Here is a 23,619-nt window from a genome sequence, read left to right as displayed (position 1 = left end):
TGGAGCAAAACAGTAGATAGAAGATTGCACTCTCTCTCCCTCTCTCTCTCCCTTGCTCTATGTAACTCTATTTTCCAAATAAATAAATAAATCTTTAAAAAACACGAGGATGCCACTGTGGCATAGCAGGTAAAGCCGCCGCCTGCAGTGCTGGCATCCCATATGGGCACTGGTTCAAGTCCCGGCTGCACTACTTCTGATCCCGCTCTCTGCTATGGCCTGGGAAAGCAGGAGAAGATGGCCCAAGTCCTTGGGCCCCTGCACCCATGTGGGAGACCCGGAAGAAGCTCCTGGCTCTTGGCTTTGGATCAGCGCAGCTCTGGCCGTTGCGGCCAGCTGGGAGTGAACCAGTGGCTGGAAGACCTCTTTCTCTCTGTGCTTCTGCCTCTCAGGAACTCTGCCTTTCAAATAAATAAGTGGATCTTAAAAAAAAAAAAATGCCTGCATTCTATGTCAGGGTGTCTGGGTTCAACATCCAGCCCCTACTCCTGATTCCAGCTCCCTGGGAGGCAGTGGTGATGACTCAAGCAGTTGGGTTCCACCAACACCAGAGACCCAGACTGAGTTCTTGGCTCCCAGCTTCATCGTGACCCAGATCCAACCGTCTGAGGCATTTGGGAACTGAACCATGTAAGCTCTCTTTCTCTCTCTCTGCCTCTCAATCAAATAAATAAAAAATTTAAAAATTATTTTTAAAGAGTATGATTTAGGGGCCAGTGCTGTGGCACAGTGGGTTAAAGCCCCAACCTGCAGTGCCAGCACCCCATACAGGCGCTGGTTCAAGTCCTGGCTGCTTCTTTTCCAATCCAGCTCTCTGCTATGGCCTGGGAAAGCAGAAGATGGCCCAAGTCCTTGGACCCCTGTACCTGCATGGGAGACCTGGAAGAAGCTCCTGGTATGGATCAGCTGAGCTCTGGCCATTGTGGTCATTTGGGGAGTGAACCAAGGGAATGGAAGACCTCTCTCTCCCTCGCTCTCGCTCTACCTCTCTGTCTTTCAAATAAATAAAATAATTCTTTTTTTTTTAAAGTTAACAAACTTCTGAATATTCTTTTGAAAAAAGGTGTTTAGTGGGTAAAACATCTTTCCTTTGCTGAAGTGTTCTCAAATTATGTATTAATTTACATTTTAACCCTAGTCTTCAAACAACTCTTTCCCACTTTTTTTTTTTTTTTTAAAGATTTATTTATCTATTTTGAAAGACAGTTACAAGGATAGAGGGACAGACAAAGGAGACAGAGAGAGAATGATTATCCATTTGCTGGTTTACTCCCCAAATGACCACAATGGCTGGGGCTGGGCCAGGCTAAAGCCAGCAAGCAGGAGCTTCATCTGGGTCTTCCACATGGATGGCAGGGGCCCAGGCATTTGGGCCATCCTCCATTGCTTTCCCAGTGGATTTCCCAGGTGCATTAGCAGGCAGTTGGATTAGAACTGGAACTGCTACGACTCAAACCAACACCCACATGGAATACCATTGCTGCAGGCTGTGGCTTAATACACTGTACCACAATGTCAGCCCAAAATTACTGTTTTTTTTTTTTTTTCAAATGGCTATGTTCTTGTGTTTCTGTGTGTGTAGGGAAGGGCACAAAGTGAATACACTCAGATATTACCTTTGAATTATCTGGTCATCTTTGGAACATTGACTATGACTTTATACTTTGCTGGCAAACTTTAAGAATTATTTAAAAAGTAATATGGGGGCTGGTGGTATGGTGAAGTGCACTAAGCCACTGCCTGGGACACTGGCATTTCATAGGAGCACCAGTTCAAGTCCTGGCTGCTCCACCTCTGATCCAGCTTTCTGATAATGCACCAGGGAAAGGAGCAGAAGATAGCCCAAATGCTTGGGGCCCTGCACCCATGTAGGAGGCCCAGCCCAAATTCCAGGCTCCCGGCTTCCACCTGCTGCACCCACAGTTGTTGTGGCCATTTGAGGATCTTCCAGTGAATGGAAGATTTCTCTCTCTCCCACTCTCTCTCTAACACTGCCTTTCAAGTAAAAACATAAATTTAAAATAAATAAATAAATAAATAGGGGCTGGAGTTGTGGAAGAGCAGGTTACGCTGACACTCACAACAACAGCATCCATGTGAGCACTGCCCAGCTGCTCCATTTCCAATCCAGCTCCTTGTTAATGTGCGTGGGAAAGCAGCAGCATGAGCTAAGCAGCTGGGCCCCTACCACTAATGTGGGAGACCAGAATGGAGTTCCAGGCTCCTGGCTTCAGCCTGGCCCAGCCCCGGCCACTGCAGCCATTTGGGGAGTGGACAGAAAAACTCTTTCTCTCTCTGTCTCTCCCTCTCTCTCTATAACTCTGACTTGCAAATAAATAAATCTTAAAAAACAACTTTTTAAGCAATAATTTAAAAAAAAAATCACTTACTTTGGACTGGAGATAAATGTTTCAAGATAGTTCTCTTTGATATCACCCATTTCATTACTGCTGCCGCCATGGTGTATCAAGACGTAGCTTATCAGCTGGGATGAAAAAAGATTCTTTGAAGAAAACTGCCTTCAAAATCTGCTTCTAGGCACATCAGTTTTTGTCCCTGTTTAAAAGATAAAGAAAAATCAGTGCTACCTATGGTACACTAAAGTGATACAACATACAAGTACTAAACAATACAAGACAGAAATCACTACCTAGAGCTACAATCACTTGAAGCAAAGCTTTTAAGCAACGCTGCATGGGGCCGATGTTGTGGCGCAGCAGGTTAAGCGGCTGCTTGCAACACTGCAGTTAATCCAGCTTCCTGCCAGTGCATCTCAGAAGGCAGCAGAAGATAGCCCAAGTACCCGAGGCCCTGCTGCTCATGTGGGAGCCACAGCGGAGTTTCTGGTTCCTGACTTCAGCCTGGCCCAGTCCTGGCTGCTGTGGCCATTTGGGGAATGGACCAGCAGAGGGAAGATCTCTCTCTCTTTCTCTCTCTGTCCCTCCCTCTAACTCTGAAGCTCTGCCTTTATATATATATATATATTTTTGACAGGCAGAGTGGACAGTGAGAGAGAGAGACAGAGAGAAAGGTCTTCCTTTGCCATTGGTTCACCCTCCAATGGCCGCCACGGCCGGCGCGCTGCAGCCGGCGCACCGCGCTGATCCGAAGGCAGGAGCCAGGTGCTTCTCCCGGTCTCCCATGGGGTGCAGGGCCCAAGAACTTGGGCCATCCTCCACTGTACTCCCTGGCCACAGCAGAGAGCTGGCCTGGAAGAGGGGCAACCGGGACAGAATCCGGCGCCCCGACCGGGACTAGAACCTGGTGTGCTGGCGCTGCAAGGCGGAGGATTAGCCTAGTGAGCCACGGTGCTGGCCTTTTTTTTTTTTTTTTTAAGATTTATTTACGCTGGCACCGTGGCTCACTTGGCTAATCCTCCGCCTGCGGCAATGGCACCCCAGGTTCTAGTCCCGGTTGGGGCACCAGGTACTAGTCCTGGTTGCTCCTCTTCCAGTCCAGCTCTCTGCTGTGGCCCCGGGGGGCAGTGGAGGATGGGCCAAGTGCTTGGGTCCCTGCACCCACATGGGAGACCAGGAGGAAGTACCCGGCTCCTGGCTTTGGATCAGCGTTGCGCCAGCCGTAGCGGCCATTAGGAGTGAACCAACGGAAGGATGACCTTTTTCTCTCTCTCTCACTGTCTATAACTCTCTCTCTGTCTCTCTCTCACTGTCTAACCCTGCCTGGCAAAAAAAAAAAAAAAAAAAAGATTTATTTACTTATTTCAAAGGCAGACTTAAAAAGAGAGAGAAAAAGGAAGAGACAGAGAGAAAGACCTTCCATCTGCTGATTCATTCCCCAAACGACCACAACAGCTAGGGCTGGCCAGACTGAAACCAGGAGCCAGGAGTAACTTCTGGATCTGAGATGCTTGCACTGTAGGTGGCAGCTTAACCACTATGCTACAGTGCCAGCCTATTAATCTTAAGTTCACATTTTCAGTGATTTTTTAACCATCTTTTTCTATTCTTTTTTTTTAATTTTTTAATTTTTATTTATTTATTTTTTGACAGGCAGAGTTAGACATCGAGAGAGAGAGAGACAGAGACAAAGGTCTTCCTTTTTTCCGTTGGTTCACCTCCCAATGGCCGCTGCGGCCAGTGCACCGCGCTGATCTGAAGCCAGGAGCCAGGTGCTTCTCCTGGTCTCCCATGGGGTGCAGGGCCCAAGTACTTGGGTCATCTTCCACTGCACTCCCGGGCCACAGCAGAGAGCTGGACTAGAAGAAGAGCAACTGGGACAGAATCTGGCGCCCCGACCGGGACTAGAACCCAGGGTGCCGGTGCCACAGGCGGAGGATTAGCCTATTGAGCCGTGGCACCAGCCCATCTTTTTTTATTCCTTGTTCTGATTCCATTCATTGAAAATTAATTTTATGTGCATTAAATAGGATAATAAAAATTGGGACTTGTATTTTTTATGGTCTTTTTCTTTTCAGTCTACTAATTTAGTCTTATTATCGTTAGTATACATACGGGGACTCCAACTGGCACCCCTATGGTATGCCATAGGCAGCAGCTTACTCTATGTCACAACGCTGGTACCAGCTCTGCCTTCCAAATAAATAAATCTTAAAACAAATAAAACACAATTGTATTTCCACATAGCTTAGCTACAGGGGAAAAAAAAAAGTATCAAAATGTATCATGAGAACTCCCAGAAGTATGTCCATTACTTTTTCTCAAGTGCAAACTTCTTACCATCCAATGCAGCTCTTTTCACTTAATGAGTATTCAGTGAACACGAAATTACTCTTTGAAAGTCACTCACACATAGAGGATTTGCTTTTATAATGCTCATGTACAACCTCCCAGGTGCCATACGCAAGATCTTATTACATCAATTACGGTAGTATTGTGTTTCTGATTAAATGAAGTATCTTAGAAAAGGCCTATCCATAGCCTATTAAATGCTTATTTAGGGGGCTGGCACTGTAGCATGGTAGATTAAGTCTCCACCTGTGGCGCTGGCGTCCCATATGTGCACAGGTTCTAGTCTTGGCTGCTCCTCTTCTGATCCAGCTCCCTGCTAATACACCTGGGAAAGCAGTAGAAGATGACTGAAGTCCTTGGGCCCCTACACCCACATCAGAGACTCAGACAAAGCTCCTGGCTGATGGTTTCAGATAGGCCCAGCACCGGCCATTGTGGCCATTTAGGGAGTGAACCAGCAGATGGAAGATTCTCTCTCTCTAACTCTACCTCTCAAATAAATAAAATCTTTTTAAAAAATACTTATTTAGGAGAAAGCAGGAAGGGACTTCAAAAAGCTTGTGAGAAAATGGAATTAAATGATGACGCACATTTTTCATGAACTTTTTAAAGACTTCAAAGTCCCAGATAAAATTTCACCATTTATAAAAGGGCTCATCAAAAAGTTCATGGAAAAGCTGAATCAAATGACAAGTTTATTTTCATGAAAAATATGTTTGGAAAGCCATGTATTTTTCTTTTCTTTTCTTTCTGACAGGCAGAGTGGACAGTGAGAGAGAGAGACAGAGAGAAAGGTCTTCCTTTGCCGTTGGTTCACCCCCCAACGTGCGGCCGGCGCGCTGCGGCTGGTGCACCGCGCTGATCCGAAGCCAGGAGCAAGGTGCTTCTCCTGGTCTCCCATGCGGGTGCAGGGCCCAAGCACTTGGGCCATCCTCCACTGTACTCCCTGGCCACAGCAGAGAGCTGGCCTGGAAGAGGAGCCACCAGGACAGAATCCGGCGCCCCGACTGGGACTTGAACCCAGGGTGCCGGCGCCGCAGGCGGAGGATTAGCCTGTTGAGCCGTGGCGCCAGCCCCATGTATTTTTCATAATCTGATCTTCCATGAACTTTCTGAAGACATTTTACAGGCATGGAGTTCAAGAATCTTTTGTACCAAATAGCTATCTTAATATTGCATTTTGCAAGAACTTTTATATACAAGGTTTTTAACTATCCACAGCAGAGGAGTGGCTGAAAGCACATTGTTTGACCTCTCTGGGCCTTTGTGCAAAATCTATAAGATAATCTATAAAATGGCGATGCCTATTTCACCAACTTGTGGAAGTCAGACTACATAATTAGATGAAAATGGGTTGTAAACTGGAAAAAGCACACTGTGAATGCAGGGTTGGTGGGGCTGAGGCGCTGCTGGTACAGGAAACCAGCCTGCACAGTTTTACTGTCATATGAATCACGTGAGGCATCTACTTTGATTCATTAACAAATTAAAGTACAAAATGTAAATGACTTGCTTCTAAGGGCTCTGGTGTCAGTCACAAACTAGGAAACTTTGAGCAAATCATTAACTAAATGACCCTCAGTATCATAAAGGCATAATGGGGGAAAGAACCACAATATCCAAGGGCTGTTGTGAATAAGCGACATACTCGCATAGCCGCTGAGTCCTTGTCTTTAACTGGTCTCCATGGTTATCAGAGCGCTTCCTCCACAGTGATGAAACAATTAAGAAACAAGTCCTCCTAACTTCTAGACTACGCGGGGCAGCCTGATTCCCTGCAGTGGCAGCGCATTAGCCCTGCCAACCCTGCGTTCACAGGGTGCTGCTTCCAGTTAACAACTCCCTTTCATATAATTATGTACTCTGACTTCACTAGTCTATGAAATTGGCATCTTCATTTTATAGATTACGAACAAAGGCTCGGAGAGGTCAAACGATTTCCTTGGCCACTCTTCCTCTGCTCTAATAGGTGGCACGAGTGAGACGCAAACCCATGACCAGGCGCGCAAGAGACGAACGTTTTGGCCGATAGCACGTCCCCTCGACCCGAGCCCAGGGGCAAGCTTATTCACTCCAAGAAGACAAATTCCACGGGAAAATCCCTTGCCTCAGGATTCACCTTGAAGAAGGCAGAAGGCCCGGAAGGCCCGAGGTCTGAGGAACTGACTACTAAAAGCACCGGGACTAGCACCCAGGAACAGATTCCGAAGACTGACCTGGAGGGGTCCCGGCAGCTACAAGATGTAGCCGGGCCCTAGATGAGGGGGAAACACGAGGCCACACGCCTGCCCTTCCGCAGGACAGACAGAGCCTGTCCTGCCAGGAACGACATGCAGGAGACCTTGACCCCTGATCATAAACCAGGTCACTGCTCCACTGTAAGAGAACATCTATATTGACAGTTACTCACCACTAGCACGCCATCTTGTCCTAATCCGGGTCCTACGAACACCGTCCTGCGCGTCCTTCCGGCCTGCGACGCACTCTGGGAAATGTAGTCTCGGCGGGAAAGCGGCCCCAAGGCAGGGGGAGGAGGATCTGCAGGCTGGCTGCCGCTCTTAAGTAGCCTTGGGTTGGACAAGACGTCACCGTATGACCCGGAAAAACAAAACCGCTGCCCCAAGCACACGTTCTTGAAAAGTCACAGTATTATCTGTTTTTTAAATGTATATAATACTCAGAGAAATGCTAGGTGACTCCCAGGTGGATGAATTAATGTTTCCAGGGAAAGAGGCGTTTCACAGAAGCGCTGAATGTGGCGGTTTAGGGTTTGGAAGTTTGAAACGGGGATCTGGAGAGGCTCTTCAAGCCCAGCCCTCAGCACTGGGGTCTCAGAATGGTGTTTTTCATGGAGGCTGTTTTTCATGGGAGGAAGAGAATGTGCAGAATATTAGATCTTACCTGCTTAGAGAAAAAAAGTTGCCGCACAAACACACACACACACACACAACCTTGCACTTTTCTTTTTTTATTTATTTTTATTTATTTTTTTTATTTTTTTTGGCAGGCAGAGTGGACAGTGAGAGAGAGAGACAGAGAGAAAGGTCTTCCTTTGCCGTTGGTTCACCCTCCAATGGCCGCTGCGGCCGGCGCACCGCGCTGATCCGATGGCAGGAGCCAGGAGCCAGGTGCTTTTCCTGGTCTCCCATGGGGTGCAGGGCCCAAGCACCTGGGCCATCCTCCACTGCACTCCCTGGCCACAGCAGAGAGCTGGCCTGGAAGAGGGGCAACCGGGACAGAATCCGGTGCCCCGACCGGGACTAGAACCCAGTGTGCCGGCGCCGGTAGGCGGAGGATTAGCCTAGTGAGCCATGGCGCCGGCCCCAACCTTGCACTTTTCTATTCGCAATGACGGCAATCATCTTCTCTCATGTCTTTTCATAACCATCTCGCTTCACTGTATACAGATCTCGCCAAAAATCACCTCGGAGAGGACCACATCATTAAACTGTAACTCATCCTAACCTTTGCATCTCCCTCTATCCCTACGTTTGCTTGTTTAATGCCTGTCTCACGCTGGAATGTAAGTTCCTTGAAGTCGGTCTTGTTCTAGGTGGTGTTTAAACCCAACCTCTAGAACTGGGCTTGGCTTCTGTGTAGGTCTCCAGTAATCTGTTGAATGAACGAAACAATTAGTGCAGGAAGTGTTCCAGATCGTAGATGATCTACTGTTAAAGCAGCTGTTTAATCTGGGAATTCCCTTCTGCCATGATTTTCAAAATTGTGTGCTTTTATACCATCTTTCTGAGAAAGGATCCACTGCATTTACCATGTGTTCAAGGGAGTTGATAAATCCCTCAGAGAGGCAGGATCCATAGTCCTAAAGTGATTAATACTGAAAGTGAGGGGCCAGTGCTGTGGCATAGCAAGTAAAGCCACGGCGTACAGTTCCGACATCCCATATGGGCACCTACTTCTGATCCAGCTCTCTGCTGTGGCCTGGGAAAGCAATAGAAGATGGCCCAAGTCCTTGGGCCCCTGCACCCACGTGAGAGACCTGAAAGAAGCTTCTGGCTCCTGGTTCCAGATTGGCGCAGCTCTGGCCGTTGTGGCCATCTGGGGAATGAACCAGTGGATGGAAGACCTCTCCCTGTCTCTACCTCTCTCTGTAACTCTGTCTTTCAAATAAATAAAATAAATCTTAAAAAAAAAAAAGTCTCCTCCTGCTTTCCTGTCTTGGAGCAGGCCAGAAAAAAAGTCTCTGACATCAATCAGACTCCCATTTCTGAAGACGTCCTGCCCCAGTCCTGCCCAGTGCTCCTGGTTTTGGACTGTTCCAGCCCTGGATGTTGCAGCCATTTGGGGAATGAATCTGCAGATGGAAGATCTCTCCTTCTGTCTCTGCCTCTTCTTCTCCCTCTCTGTAACTCTGCCTGATAAATAAATTTATTTTTTTAAAAGTCTCTTTAGGAGCAGGCGCCATGGCGCACTAGGTAATCCTCCGCCTGTGGCAACGGCATCCCATATGGGTGCTGGTTCTAGTCCCAGCTGCTCCACTGCCTGTCCAGCTCTCTGCTGTGGCCCAGGAAGGCAGTGGAGGATGGCCCAAGTGCTTGGGCCCTGCACCCACATGGGAGACCAGGAGGAAGCACCTAGCTCCTGGCTTTGGATTGGTACAGCTCCAGCCATTGTGGCCATTTGGAGAGTGAACCAACAGAAGGAAGACCTTTCTCTCTGTCTCTTTCTCTCACTGTCTGTAACTCTACCTGTTAAATAAAAATAAAATAAAAATCTTTAAAAAAAAGTCTCTATAAAAAGAGTTGTTTTAAGAATTTTATTTATTTACATGAAAGGCAGAGTGTGTGTGTGAGAGAGAGAGATCTTCTATCTGCTGGTTCACTCCACAAATGGCTGAAATGGCCTGGTGTGGGCCCCATGAAAGTCAGGAGCCAGCAACTCCATCTGGGTCTCCCCTGTAGGTGGCAGGGGCACAAGTACTTAGGCCATCCTCCACTGTTTTCCCAGGCATGTTAGCAGGTACATATATGGGAAGCAGAGCAGCTAGGACTCAAAACAGCACTTCAATAGGGGATGCCAGCATTGTGAACAGTGGTTTAATTCACTGCGCTGCAATGATGACCCTCCTTTTTCCTTTGCATTTATTATTAAAGAAACCAGGTTGTTTGTCCTGAAGAGATTTCCATAATCCACAGTTTGCAGAAGGCATCATTTGGGGTAGCCTTGAACATGTTCCCAGTTCCTTTGTAATTTCTTGAGCAGAATGATTCTAATTTAAACTTGTCATGATGTGACTGATTTAGAACTGTGAGTCTATGTCAAAAGGTAAAAAAAAATTTTATCCGGGGCTGGTATTGTGGCTCAGTGAGGTTAAGCTACCACTTGCAACATGGGCATCCCATTTTGGAGCGCTGTTTCAAGTCCCAGCTGCTCTGCTTCTGCACCTGCTTCCTGCTTATGCACCTAGGAAAGTAGAGGAAAAGATGTTCCAAGTGTTGGGCCCTTGCCATCTATGTGGAAGACTTGGATGATTTCCTGGTTCCTGGTTTCAATTTGGCGGCCCAGGTATAGCTATTGCAATCTTTTGGGAGAGTGAACTAGTGGATAGAAGATCTCTCTCCCTCTCTCTTTCACTCTGCCCTTCAAATAAATAAATTCTTTTTTAAAAATTTGTATTAGGTTTGGAAATAGTACTAGAATATTTTTAGGAGAGTCATCATATCTAAATCTACTTTTTCAGAAGCGGGCGCTGTGGCTCAGTGGGTTAATGCCCTGGCCTGAAGTGCCAGCATTCCATATAGGTGCTGGTTCGAGACCTGGCTGCTTCACTTCCAATCCAGCTCTCTGCTATGGCCTGGGATAGCAGTAGAAGATGGTCCTAGTCCTTGGGCCCCTGCACCCATGTAGGAGACCTGGAAGAAGCTCCTGGCATTGGATCAGCGCAGCTCCGGCCATTGCGACCAGTTGGGGAGTGAACCCACGGGTGGAAGACCTCTCTCTCTCTCTCTCTGCCTCTCCTCTCTCTGTGTAACTCTGACTCTCAAATAAATAAATAAATCTTTAAATCTACTTTTTCTTTTTTAAAAAAAGATTTATTTATTTATTCGAAAGATAGAGTTACAGAGAAACAGAGGCAGAGAGAGAGAGAGAGAGAGAGAGATGTCTTCCATTTACTAATTGACTCCCCAAATGGTCGCAACAGCCAGAGTCGGATCAATCCAGAGCCAGGAGTTTCTTCCAGGTCTCCCACACAGGTGCAGAGGCCCAAGGACTTAGGCCATACTCTACTGCTTTCCCAGGCCGTAGCAGAGAGCTGGATTGGAAGTGGAGCGGCCAGGACTTGAACTGGCCCCCATATGGGATGCTGGCACAGTGTCTTTACCTGCTACATCACAGCACTGGCCCCTAAATATTTTTCTAATTTGTAAGAACTATTTAGTTACTTGAGAATATTTATCAATCGGAAAATTGAAGGGCTAGAAGATGGAATGTGTTAAATTTATGAACTCAATATAAAATGTTTGAATGTATTTCATTTATTCCATTTTTACTAAAGTTGTTAATCTAAAAAACAGAATAATAAGGCTTGTAAGTTGAACTTGAAAGCTTGAAGAAAACCAATGTTATGGTTTGAAGAAGATTTAGTTTCCTAGACTCATGTAGCTCTTCAAGCACCCAAAGTCCTACTGGTTAATGAATTACTGCTAAGGTTGACGGATTAAGGGTGGTATCTGAGAGGCGGGACTAGTGGCAGGTCTTTAGGGCATGGGGGCATGCCTTTAGAAGGTCACTCTTGAGAGAGACAGTTGGCTAAATAAGCAGAGTGTGCTCCATGTCCTCTCTCTTCTTCCTGGCTCACCATGTGATTGTTCCTCCACATACTTCTGCCACTGGCAGTCTCCACAAGATACCAAACTAATGGGCATCCCCCCACCCCCCAGTTTAGGACTGTGAGCCTACAAACTGTGAGCTGAAATAAACCTACTTCCTTCCTAAGTGGCTACTCTCAGGTGTCTTAAAGTAATGCGAAGTTGGCTAGGGAAGCTTATATCCCATACTGGAGTCCCTGGGACAAAGTCCATCTTCACTTCCTATTCAACTTCCCGTTAATGTGCCTGGGAGGCACCAGATGATGGCCCAAGTACTTGAGTCTCTGTTACCCAAGAAAGAGACCTGGCTGGAGCTCCTGGCTTTGTCCTGGCCCAGCCCTGGTTACTGTGGGCATTAGTGGTGTGAACTAGCCAATGGGAGCTCTATCTATCTTTCTGCTCTCCACCCCTTTCCGTCACCCTGCCTTTCAAATAAACAAATAAGTAAAACTTTAATTATATAATTTCCTAGAGAAGGTCTAATACATCATAGTTAGAGTATGGATGAAGACAGAAAGGAGGGAATATATTTAAGCCATTATGTTGCCGCCCAACACACAGCAAAGAATACTCTGCTCTCTGCCTTAAAGTAGTGTGTTATGGCCGGCGCCATGGCTCAATAGGCTAATCCTCCGCCTGCAGCGCAGGCACACCGGGTTCTAGTCCAGGTTGGGGCGCCGGATTCTGTCCCAGTTGCCCCTCTTCCAGGCCAGCTCTCTGCTGTGGCCCGGCAGTGCAGTGGAGGATGGCCCAAGTCCTTAGGTCCTGCACCTGAATGGGATATCAGGGGAAACACCTGGCTCCTGCCATCGGATCAGCGCGGTGCGCCGGCCGCAGCGCGCTGGCTGCGGCGGCCATTGGAGGGTGAACCAACGGCAAAGGAAGACCTTTCTCTCTGTCTCTCTCTCTCACTGTCCACTCTGCCTGTCAAAAATAAACAAAAAATAAAGTCGTGTGCTGTGTGCTGAGTGACCCAGGTAAACAGATTGCCTTTTTTTTTTTCTTTTTTGACAGGCAGAGTGGACAGTGAGAGAGAGAGACAGAGAGAAAGGTCTTCCTTTGCCGTTGGTTCACCCTCCAATGGCCGCCGCAGCCAGCGCGCTGCGGCCGGCGCACCGCGCTGATCCGATGGCAGGAGCCAGGAGCCAGGTGCTTTTTCCTGGTCTCCCATGGGGTGCAGGGCCCAAGCACCTGGGCCATCCTCCACTGCACTCCCTGGCCACAGCAGAGAGCTGGCCTGGAAGAGGGGCAACCGGGACAGAATCCGGTGCCGCTAGGTGGAGGATTAACCTAGTGAGCCACGGCGCCGGCCGGTAAACAGATTATTGCAAGCGACTGTCAGAACAATATGTGCAAGGTGTTTTGGAGAGGATGGAGAAACTAGCAGGCAGATGGGAGTGGGGAACCATAAGTGAAAAAGCAACAAGAAGTGAAAATTGCAGTGTTAGAGACAGAGTTCAGGTCTGGCCCATCATAGGCCATTCAACATTGAGATTATCCAAACTGTGGTCATAGTTTGCCTTTAGGGAGTTGTGTTAGACACTAAAAAGTAGGTGAAGAGGGGCCGGTGCTGTGGCATACCCCGTAAAGCCACCACCTATAGTGCCTGCATCCCATATGGGCATTGGTTCGAGTCTCAGCTGCTCCACTTCCAATCCAACTCTCTGCTATGACCTGAGAAAGCAGTAGAAGATGCCCAAGCCCTTGGGCCCCTGCACCTGTGTGGGAGTCCCAGAGGAAGTTCCTGGCCCCTGGCTTCGGATCAGCACAGCTCTGGCTGTTACGACCAATTGGGGAGTGAACCAGTGGATGGAAGACCGCTCTCTGTCTCTGTCTCTCTCTCTCTGCCTCTCCTTCTCTCTCTGTGTAACTCTGACTTTCAAATAAATAAATCTTTTAAAAAAATGTAGGTGAAGAAAACATCTTTTTGAAACCCAGAGTCAGTCAAGCGATTATGTGACCAAAACAGCAGTTTTTCTCTTTGGTGAGCTTAAAAGTAGTGAAGAGTCTGTTCAGCCTTGCTTTTTCCTCTCATCTTGTTTCTCTCTGGTTCTCTCTTCTCTCTATATTCCTTTCTTCTTCCTCCTTTCTTTATTTCCCCTTCTCTTCCCCTCTTTTTCTTCTCCCCCATGCTCTTCCTGGCCCACTTTCTGCCCTCATGCACTCTCCTCTGCACTGTCCTTGGGTTAAGGGGTCCACAGGTGACTAGCTGTGCTAAGGGACAGGAGGGCACACCCACAGCCAGGAGATGGTGGACGGGAGTGAGCCAACTGATTGAGATTTAGAGCTGTGTTTTCTGATCAGCTTTAGAAGGAATGGAAGGCAATATTTTGATCTACATCTGCTGAATCCTGTATATATTTTCAACTGGTTATAATCTCATGAAGGGAAGGAGTATTATTTATCTCCCCTACTACCTCCCACCAAACAATCTGAAATATCTAACTTCTGGAGAGTTTAGAAAACAGGGACAAAAGATGTATAATTCAATGTTGCCACTGGAACTGTTTGTTCTTGAATAGATAAGACAAAATAACATTGACTCTTAATATTTGGGCCAGTTAGTAGTCTCTGGAGAGCTTGTTAAAAATACAGACACAGAGGCCAGCATGGTGGCATAGTGGGTTATGCTGCTGCCTGTGATGCCAGTATCCTGTATGGGTGTCAGTTCATGTCCCATGTGGAAACCTGGAAGAAGCTCCTTGCTCCTGGCTTTGGCCTGGCACAGCCCTAGCTGCTGTGGGGATTTGGGGAGTAAACTAGTGGAATGAAGATCTCTCTGTCTCTCCCTCTCTCTGTAACTCTGCCTTTCAATAAGATAGATAGATAGATAGATAGACAGACAGATAGATAATTGGGGAAAAAACTCACCCACAGATGCAGTGCCAGCATTGTGGCACAGCAATCTAAGCTATGGTTTATGATGGCAGCATACCATATGGGAATGCTGGTTGGATTCCCAGTTGGCTCTGCTTCTGATCCTGCTCCTTGCTATTGTACTGGGAAGGCAGCAGAAGATGGTCCAAATACTTGGGCCTCCTGCCAGCCATGTGGAAGACCAGATTGGAGTTCCAGGCTCCAGCTGTTGTGCCCATTGTTGGAGAGATAGCCAGCAGATGGAAGATCTCTCTCATCCATCACTCTGTCACTCTGCTTTACCACAAATAAGTGAATCTTATCACACACACACACACACACACACACACACACAAAGAGAGAGAGACAGACAGACATCGAGCCTCCATTTGAACTCCAAATACTTTGAGTGGGGCCTTGAACCTCTATGTTTAACCAAACTCCGAGGCAAGAAAGCACTCCAAAGTTTGAAAAATGCCTCCATTAAATCTCTGATACCAAATCATCATACTCAGAAGAAAAACAAAGATTTCAAAATCATTTTGAATCATGCTAGCAGCATGTAGGCAGTTTGCTACTGACAGCAAATAACACAACCGACAAGCCTATGAGAAACAGATAGGACCTCAGATAGACAGGTGATAATGAAGGAAGAAGACAGGTGATGGGAGTGTACCGGAAAGAAACTTGGGCAGGGCACCCCAGGTGGGAGGAAATGGGAGATCAGATTAGGCTGGCAGATCAAGAATGCAATCACAGACAGGAGCAGGAGCCATGGCAGTTCAAGAACATGGAGTGCGCACAGTTCTGAGAACCTGATAGGCTGGCACAGAGAGGCAGGAAAGAGCCCTGCTTTGCAGAGTTCCTGTTCCAACTAGTCTTCCAGACAAATGTCTTGAGTCACCATCCTCTGGAATGCTGCTTCCACTAGTCTGGCACGGAGAAAGGAGACAAACGTGTGTAGAAAATCTCCTCCGTCTTCCGAGATAGGAACAGCATGGAATCAATGAGGGGCTCCACAGAATCGCAGCAGTGCCGCATGCTCAGCCTGGGTGCGAAAACATTCAAAGGTGGTTTTAAAAGCACATAACACTGAGCAAAAGTAAGCCTTGCTACTGTGACTCTCCTAGGTCTCTACTTTCCCAGGGGCTTACACCTTGAGACCATGCTCATTAGGTGCTATCTAAAACCCCAGACAACTCTACTCAGATTCTTCTTACAGGCTGGCCTTGTGTTGGTTAACAGTTTGTAAGTGAGGGTAGGCATTTGGGGCAATGGTTAAAATGCCAGTTCAGAGGCCCACACCCCATATTGGATTGCCTGAGTTTGAGTCCTAGCTCCACTCCCCTTTCCAGCCTCCTGCTGATGTTTACCCTGGGAGGCAATGGTGATGACTCAAACAGTTGGGTCCCTGCCACCACATGGAACACCTGGATTGAGTTCTAGGCTCCAGGCTTTGATCTGGCTCAGCTCCAGCTGTTCTGTGGTATGACACAGTAGATGGAGGATCTATGTCTCTCTGCCTTTATCCTAAGACAGTTTCTAAGCACCCAGCTACTTACAATGAGGGCAACAGCAGGCATTTTTCATTTTTTCTCTCCTTGTACAAATCAGTGTGCAGCCTTTTCTTCCTCCCCCACACAGTACTTGCCTGAGTCAGTGTTCATGAACCCTCTACTTACACATACTTCTGTCTTGATCGCCCACGAAACAGTTTCCCTATGCTGGGAAAAACAATAAGAAGTTTTGCAAACAAACACTTCTGCCTGATGACTCTTGCTTATGAATCAAAGCAAAGCATCTATTAAAGATGACTGATACAGCAATATCCAAACTGATCTGCTCTATTTTGTCTCTGCCAAGCATGACATAGTTTATGGACAAGCTCTATTACCCTCCAGGAAGTCAAGTAGAAAAGTTTAGGGGTGAACATAAATATCTCATACTTTCTGTAAGCCACTCACTTATGGATCATGAATCTATGTCAACCATCCTTAAAACTAGTGTTTGTTTTCAACCTGCCTTCATGGATTCATTCCCTTGACAATATTTTTTGACAGCAGGTGTGTAGCAGACCCCATAGTAGACTCCAAGTATGTATAAGTGACCAAGATAGAGATTCTGAACTGTGAGGAACTTGGGCATAAATATCCCAAGTTATTGCTGCAGGGTATTAGTCCTTATGCACCTATCATTACAGGACCAAAGCAGCAATCTAGTATCTCAGCACAGAGGACATGGAAGGAACAAGAGGCAGTCAAATAGTGTTCTCACCAGTAACAGACTCTTACAGGACTCTTCTAATTCTTCTGACACAGAGATCCTGCTTGCTCTTTCTCCTTGTTGTAGCACTTGTGGTTTGAGTTCCAAAAGAGACTGGAAAGAAGCAAAGCAGAAAGTGAGGCCAGACAGAAAGCTCATACTGATTAATTAGCTGAGTTCTGCCTCACACTGCTCAGCTCAGTGAAACTATTGGGCCACTATAGTCTCTTATTCAGTACCATGGACCAGCATCTTTTTCCTGTTTTGAGTGTATGATGTTTTATTCTTCAACAGCATTGAAAGAGCTTTGAATACTGCTTATACAGTAAAAATTAGTGCATTAAATGCATATCTGGCGAGGCCAAAGCCACTTTGGCTGGCTGACAAGATCACAGCAGAAGGTCTGTCTCAGCAAGGCATGAGAATGACAGCTGAGGTCCTCTTGATGGTTTTAGGTTTGTTGGGAACTACACTTTGCCGGAACTTCCTGGTGGTCCCACTAATGATTGCTGTATTCCCAATTTTAGGGAAGAACGCTTAGTCTCATAATCCCAAAAATGTCCATTGCTTTGTAGGATTTTAATCAAGCAGAATGTTAGTGTAGGAAAAGGGGTTAATGCCTTACACAAGGTCGAGCTGTTTGTGGAAAAGAATTAAAAGGCAACAGGGATATACTTCCCACTAGAATAAAGATAAATGTTATTAAAGATTTAATTCAATATGTGCTACAAATACATCAATGGTAAGGATGTCAAAACTGTGGAATAGGGGCCAGTGCTGTGGCATAGCAGTTAATGCCCTGGCCATATGTGCGCCAGTTCTAGTCCCAGCTGCTCCTCTTCCAATCCAGCTCTCTGCTATGGCCTGGGAAAGAAGTAGAAGATGGCCCAAGTTCTTGGGCCCCTGCACCCACGTGGGAGACCTGGAAGAAGCTCCTGGCTCCTGGCTTCAGATAGGCATAGCTCTGGCCATTGCAGACAATTGGGGAGTGAACCAGTGGATGGAAGATCTCTCTCTCTCTCTTTCTGCCTGTCCTCTCTCTGTGTAACTCTGACTTTCAAATAAATAAATAAATCTTAAAAAAAAAAACACAACAACTGTGGAATAGATCTAAGTGAACCTTTGGATAAACACAATAAAGAAATTAAAGAATTACAGAAAGAACTGCAAAAGAGCGGATACATTTAAAAAAGGGCCTGCTTTGAACATTAGGGCTTCTAGTAAAGATTAAATTAGGAAGGTAATATTCTAGCTTCTGTAACCAATTTCTGCATAGCTCGACAGCACTCCAGGCCTTGGCTTGTGTGGGCAGCCTGTTATCTCGTGCCTGTCTATGATTCTAACCCATGCTCTGAATATGCCCTTGAAAGTCAAAGAAATTGTAACTAGATGTAGACATAGAGTCTAGAGGCAACATAAAATACAAGGTCAATGGTTCTAAGACAATGGACTACAAACTTATTATTGTAAGAAAGAATCATTATGTAGCATGATATAAAGTTTGACGCTCGAGAGCCAGAGCCATGTCATCAGCTTTGTTGTTAGTGTGTCTTTCATTTTTTCCTGTGCTGACACCTTTCACACTTTGGGACCCCTGGACTGGCTGGAGCTGGACTCCAGCACATATTTTACTTTTATTTATTTATTTATTTAAAGATTTATTTATTTATTTATTTGAAAGTCAGAGTTACACAGAGAGAGGACAGGCAGAAAGAGAGAGAGAGAGATCTTCCATCCACTGGTTCACTCCCCAATTGTCTGCAATGGCCAGAGCTATGCCTATCTGAAGCCAGGAGCCAGGAGCTTCTTCCAGGTCTCCCACGTGGGTGCAGGGGCCCAAGGACTTGGGCCATCTTCTCCTGCTTTCCCAGGCCATAGCAGAGAGCTGGATTGGAAGAGGAGAAGCCAGGTCTCGAACCTGTGCCCATATGGAATGCCGGTGCTTCAGGCCAGGGCGTTAACTCGCTGTGCCACAGCGCTGTCTCCTTTACTTTTATTTAAAAAAAAAACTTTTCATTTATTTGAAAAGCAGAGTTTGAGAAGGAAAAAAACACACACATACACACACACACACACACACACACACACACAATCTTCCATTAACTGGTTCACTTCCCAGATGGCTTCAAAGGCCACAACCGTGCCAGGCTGAAGCCAGGAGACTGGGACTCCATCCAGGTTTCCCATGTGGGTGGTACAGACCCAAGCTACCATCTATTGCTATCCCAGGTGCAGAGAGCCAGATTGGAAGTGGAACAGCTAGGATTTGAACCAAGGCCTACATGGGATGCTGGCATTGCCGTCAATGACTTAACTGTACCACAATGCCGGCCCCATATTTTACATCTTGAAAGAGTAACACCTTCACATGGTTCAACGTCCAAAAGTTAAGAGTATGAAGCTTCTGTTTTACCTCATTTATCCAGCAGCCCAAAAGCCCTCCTTTGAAGGGATCAATTTGATTAGTTTTTCTTTTTTTTTTTATAAAATCTTTTTGCAGTTACAGATAGGGAGAGGGAGAGGGAGAGGGAGAGGGAGAGGGAGAGGGAGGGAGAGAGAGAGAGAGAGATCTACTGGTTCACTGGTTCCATCTACTGGTTCACTCCCCAAATGGCTGTCAACGGTTGGAGCTAGGCCGATTCAAAGACAGGAGCCAGGAGCTTCTTTCAGGTCTCCCACATGGGTGCTGGGGCCCAAGCACCTGGGAAGCCCTTTATTGCTTTCCCAGACCATTAGCAGAAAGCTAGATAGGAAGTAGAGCAGCTGGGACATGAATTGGTGCCCATATGGGCACAAACCAGCACCATATGGGATGCTAGTGCTACAGGAGAAAGGCTAACCTACTTCACTACAGTGCTGGCCCCAAATGTTAACATCCAGGACCGGAATTCTGGTATTGCAGGTAAAGCTGCCACCCGCAACACTACCATCCCATATGGGTGCCAGTTCATGTCCCAGGGTTCCACTTCTGATCTAGCTCCCTGCTAATGTCCTGGAAGAGCAGCAGAAGATGGCCCGAGTACCTGGGGCCCTGCCACCTACATAGGAGACCTGGATGAAGCTCCTGTATCCAGCCTGGCTCAGCTCTGGCTGTTTTGGCCATCTGGGTAGTGAACCAGATCTCTCTCTGTGTCTCCCTGTGTGTCTGTAACTCTCAAATAAATCAGTAAATCTTTAAAACTTTTTTTTAAGATTTATTTGAAAGTTAGAATTACACACAAAGAGAAGGAGAGGCAGAGAAAGAGAGAGGTCTTCTGTTCGCTGGTTCACTCCCCAGTTGGCTGCATTGGCCAGATCTGCACCAATCTGAAGCCAGGAGCCAGAGCTTCTTCCCATGTGGTCTCCCATGTGGGTACAGGTGCCCAAGGACTTGGGCCATCTTCTTCTGCTTTCCCAGGCCATAGCAGAGAGCTGGATCAGAAGTAGAGTAGCCGGGTTTCAAACCAGTACCCAGGTGGATACTGGCACTGCAGTCAGCAGTTTTACCTGCTCTGCCACAGCGCTGGCCCCAAAAACTTTTTAAAAAAAGTTAAGATCCATCAAAATTACCCATACTTAAATAGAGTCCCAGTTCTCTGTACTTTTCTAGAGAATTCAATCTTCAGGAGTGCTTATTTTTAACCAGCACCACAGATGATTCTAAGGCAGGTGGTTGGTGATCATGTCTGACGAATTGCATACCCATGGCAGTTTGTTTTCCAAAGTTGGCCACAGCATACTTTCCAACATGCATAGTTTGCTAGTCTCCTGAATCCTGCCACTCTCCTTTCAAGGAACAGATTCTATGTTCCCTCCCCTTGAAATTGGGCTGGCTTTTGTGGTTGGTTGACCCATACATCGTGGTGACTGTACTGCTGTGTGACTTCTACAGGTAGGTCAAAAAAGGCAGTTCAGCTTCCCCTCTGCTTACTAGCACACTCCCTCTTGGAATCCAGCCACCAAGCAGTGGGGAACCCAAGGTGCCTCAGGGAGAGGTTCACTTTGAGAGGAACCAACAGCCAGCACCAACTTGCCATCAAGTGCATCTTCTGGCCCCAGTAAAGCTTCCTGGGCCATTGCAGCTCAGAGCAGAGACGTGCCTTTCTTGCTAAGCCCTGCCCAAATTGCACAATCTGCTAAACCCTGCCCAATCTGCACATTTCCAATACCATGGTCACTCTGCCTTTCTTTATACCAGGGTGAATTCTCCTGGGGCCTCTCTGAACTATTCTGAAAGTATCTTTGCCTTCCCAGACTCTTCTGGTCACAGAACCAGCATTTCAAACTTCTGAGTATTTGAAATTCTCATTATTGTGGTTTTCATCTAAAAGTTACTGGGAATAACCAAGTGTACCTCCTTTGGTTTATAATGAAATGAACTAATCTATGTACTCATTTAGCATTGTGCCCAGCCCTAAATGTTCCTCACTGGTTCCCTGCATTCATATTCCCAGTTTCTTTAACACATGTCTTGTTCCTCTCATAGCTCAGTACCACTTCACTGCCTATTTCCTATGTTTGCCAAGCTCTTCCATCATGGTCTGCACGTCTGTTTGGCTCTTATCCTTGATTTAGGACTCCACTTCCTTACGAAGCCTTCCTTGTGGCCTGCGCTGTGGGGAAGCTGAGTGTGGATAGAGTACAAGCTGTTGTTTCTGATCCAGCTTCCTGCTAACGCACATGGGAAGGCAGTGCATGACGGCCCAAGTGCTTAGGTCACGCCACTCATGTGGGAGCCAAGGATGAAGCTCCTGGCTCCTGACTTCCACCTAGGTCATACCGGGCTGTTGTAGCCATTTGAGGAGTGAACCAATGGATGGAAGATCTGCCCCTCTGCCTTTCAAATAAACCTCTCTCTCTCTTTTTTAAAGAAGCCTTCCCTGAGTTCTCAGTTAATGCCTCTTTGTACTCAGATTGCACATTGGCGGGGTCGCCATTAAAACCCTTAACACACTGGATTCTAATTGTTTACGTGTCGCCTCCACTGGAACCCGTGGTCAGCTTGTTCATCTTGGGATTCACATTTCCTAACACAGCACTTGGCACGTGATTCATTCACACACTACTACTGTGTTAGGGTGCTGGGAAACCCTGCGGTTAAGTAGCTAAGGGCACACGGCTTGGTAGACCTGCCTAGGGACAAACCACTCCACTTTCTCCTGGGTTCTCCAATCCTCTCCTTGGTCATTGGTCCAAGCTGGCAACTCTGCCTCTCAGGCGCCAGGGCCAGGCGTTCGGAAATCATTCTTCGAGGCCCGGAACTCGCTCCAAGTCTTTCCTAAATTTAGACTACCCAAGGGGCTTAACGGGTGGGTCAAAGAGGCCCAGCTTAGGCGAAATTTAAACGTCAAAGTTCCTTTGCCAGGGTCTGGATAACTAGTGACACCCAAAGTCAGAAGCTCTGCAAACGACTCGCGGTCCTGCGATCTCCCGAGGGAGCAGCAGGCGCATCGGGCCGTCTAACACTAGTTCCCGCCAGCGCCCGACGCCGGCACACTGAATGGAGCAACCAAGCAATGAATGGGCTACGTCAGAGGCCGGGCTTCTGTTACGTCGCCCACCCGCGCGGGCGTGGCCGTGGATAAGGGGCTGCCGGCCCGGGCCACCGGGTCCCACTATCACGCGGCAGGCTCGGCCACGAGCGCTGCAGCTCCGCGCCGCCCGCGCCGCCTCCCCCAAGTCCCTGCCCCGCCGCGGAGCGTCACTTCCGCCACCCCCGGCCGGGGTTGGGGCGGGGAGCGCGGGGGAGGGGGCCAGTGCTGAGGGAAGCCCGCCCGCGCCCGAGCAGGGACTACATTTCCCGAGGGGCCTCGGCGGCGGCGGCGGCGGCAGCGGCAGCAGCGGCGGCGGGCGCGGCAACGTCCCCCGGAAGTGGAGCCCGGGACTTCCACTCGTGCGTGAGGCGAGCGGAGCCGGAGACGAGACTAGAGGCCGAACTCGGGATCTGACAAGATGGCCGGGCTGCCCCGCAGGATCATCAAGGTAACCGCCCAGGCGAGCCTCCGGTTCCTCACCTTGCTCTGGTCCGCCCGGCGGGGTGGGCAGCGTCATCCTTTGCTTCTTGCGGCCCGCCGCCCGCGCTGAGAAGGAGGCCCGGGGCAGTGCGGAGAGGGTCTGGCCGCCGCGGCGAGGGAAGTCGGGCTCTGGGGAGGGGGCGCTGGGGCGACTTCCGGCCGCGGCGGGGCAGCCCGGGCGGCTGGGACTTGAGGCTTCCTAGCTGACGCCCAGCGGGCGGAGGAGGCCTCACCCGCGCCCCGGCGCAGGGAGGGCCGGCGAGGCTGCGGGGCTGCGGGGCTTCTGGTCTTGGGCGCGGGCCTCGCAGGCTCATAGATCGACCACCCTCGGGCGAAGGCCGCGGGCGCGGCGTGGCCCGGACCCTGGGCGGGGGCTGTGACCCAACACTGCCCCTCGGTCCCGGAACCCGCTTTCCGCCCGGGCAGGAGCGCCGGGGGTGCGGCAGCCCCGGGTGCAGAATGAATGAACCGGGGAGGGTGAGACCGGGCGGGGCGCTGCGCCCCGGGAGGCGGCTCCTCGAGGGCCGCGAGTCCTGCAGCGGTCGGCACATGCTCCCCGTTGGCCGCTGCGGTCCGCGGGCGTGGGGGCTCCGCGCCCCGCCGCCCTGGCTTCCGCGAGCGGCTCAGCTCTGCACACGTTTCCGCTCGTTATCTCCGCGAAGTGATTTTACTCTGGTTGGCAAACTCTTCCAGAGGCTGTTTCTGTTGCGAGGAAGTAGTTGCACCGAAGGCTAGGGGGAGGCCCGCAGTTAGGAGGAATCCGGTGAAATCTTTTCAGAGCCTCTCGATTTTGTGCGCTCTAGTTATTAAACCATTCTTGGGCTCTTTGTGAGTGTTGTACTTTGACAAGTAGAGATGGAATCATGGCGAATTCGACATCTTTGTAAGGTCTTTTCATAATATCGTCCAATCCTCTGACATGAGAGGTTTCTTGTAATTCATGAAAACTAAATCTTAATCTTTTCAGTCAGT

General features: G+C 48.3%; 2 protein-coding genes across 6 annotated transcripts in view; one reads left to right on the top strand and one right to left on the bottom strand.

The window, feature by feature from the left end:
- The window catches only part of MRPL42 (mitochondrial ribosomal protein L42), a 46,355-nt gene extending 23,542 nt beyond the window's left edge, over window positions 1-22,813 (bottom strand). For 2 of the 5 annotated variants that reach the window (XM_070052702.1, XM_070052704.1), the window contains exons 1-2: window positions 6,926-7,146; window positions 2,391-2,556 (exon numbers count right to left, since the gene is read on the bottom strand). In XM_070052702.1, the coding sequence (XP_069908803.1) occupies window positions 2,391-2,460 (70 nt within the window). In that variant the 5' untranslated portion in view covers window positions 2,461-2,556; window positions 6,926-7,146. Of the gene's footprint in view, window positions 1-2,390; window positions 2,557-6,925; window positions 7,565-15,207; window positions 15,441-16,666; window positions 16,769-22,647 lie in introns of those variants that run through there. The other 3 variants (XM_070052701.1, XM_070052703.1, XR_007919754.2) reach the window with 3 other exon arrangements.
- The window catches only part of UBE2N (ubiquitin conjugating enzyme E2 N), a 39,058-nt gene continuing 37,800 nt past the window's right edge, over window positions 22,362-23,619 (top strand). Inside the window, exon 1 of the mRNA XM_002711200.5 lies at window positions 22,362-22,615. Within this exon, the coding sequence (XP_002711246.1) occupies window positions 22,586-22,615 (30 nt within the window). The 5' untranslated portion in view covers window positions 22,362-22,585. The remainder of the gene's footprint in view (window positions 22,616-23,619) is intronic.

The sequence above is a fragment of the Oryctolagus cuniculus genome, chromosome 11 (assembly GCF_964237555.1).
Source record: "Oryctolagus cuniculus chromosome 11, mOryCun1.1, whole genome shotgun sequence".
Lineage (NCBI taxonomy): Eukaryota > Metazoa > Chordata > Mammalia > Lagomorpha > Leporidae > Oryctolagus > Oryctolagus cuniculus.
Note: the sequence above shows the minus strand (reverse complement) of the source record. Positions and strands in the feature narration are given on the sequence as shown.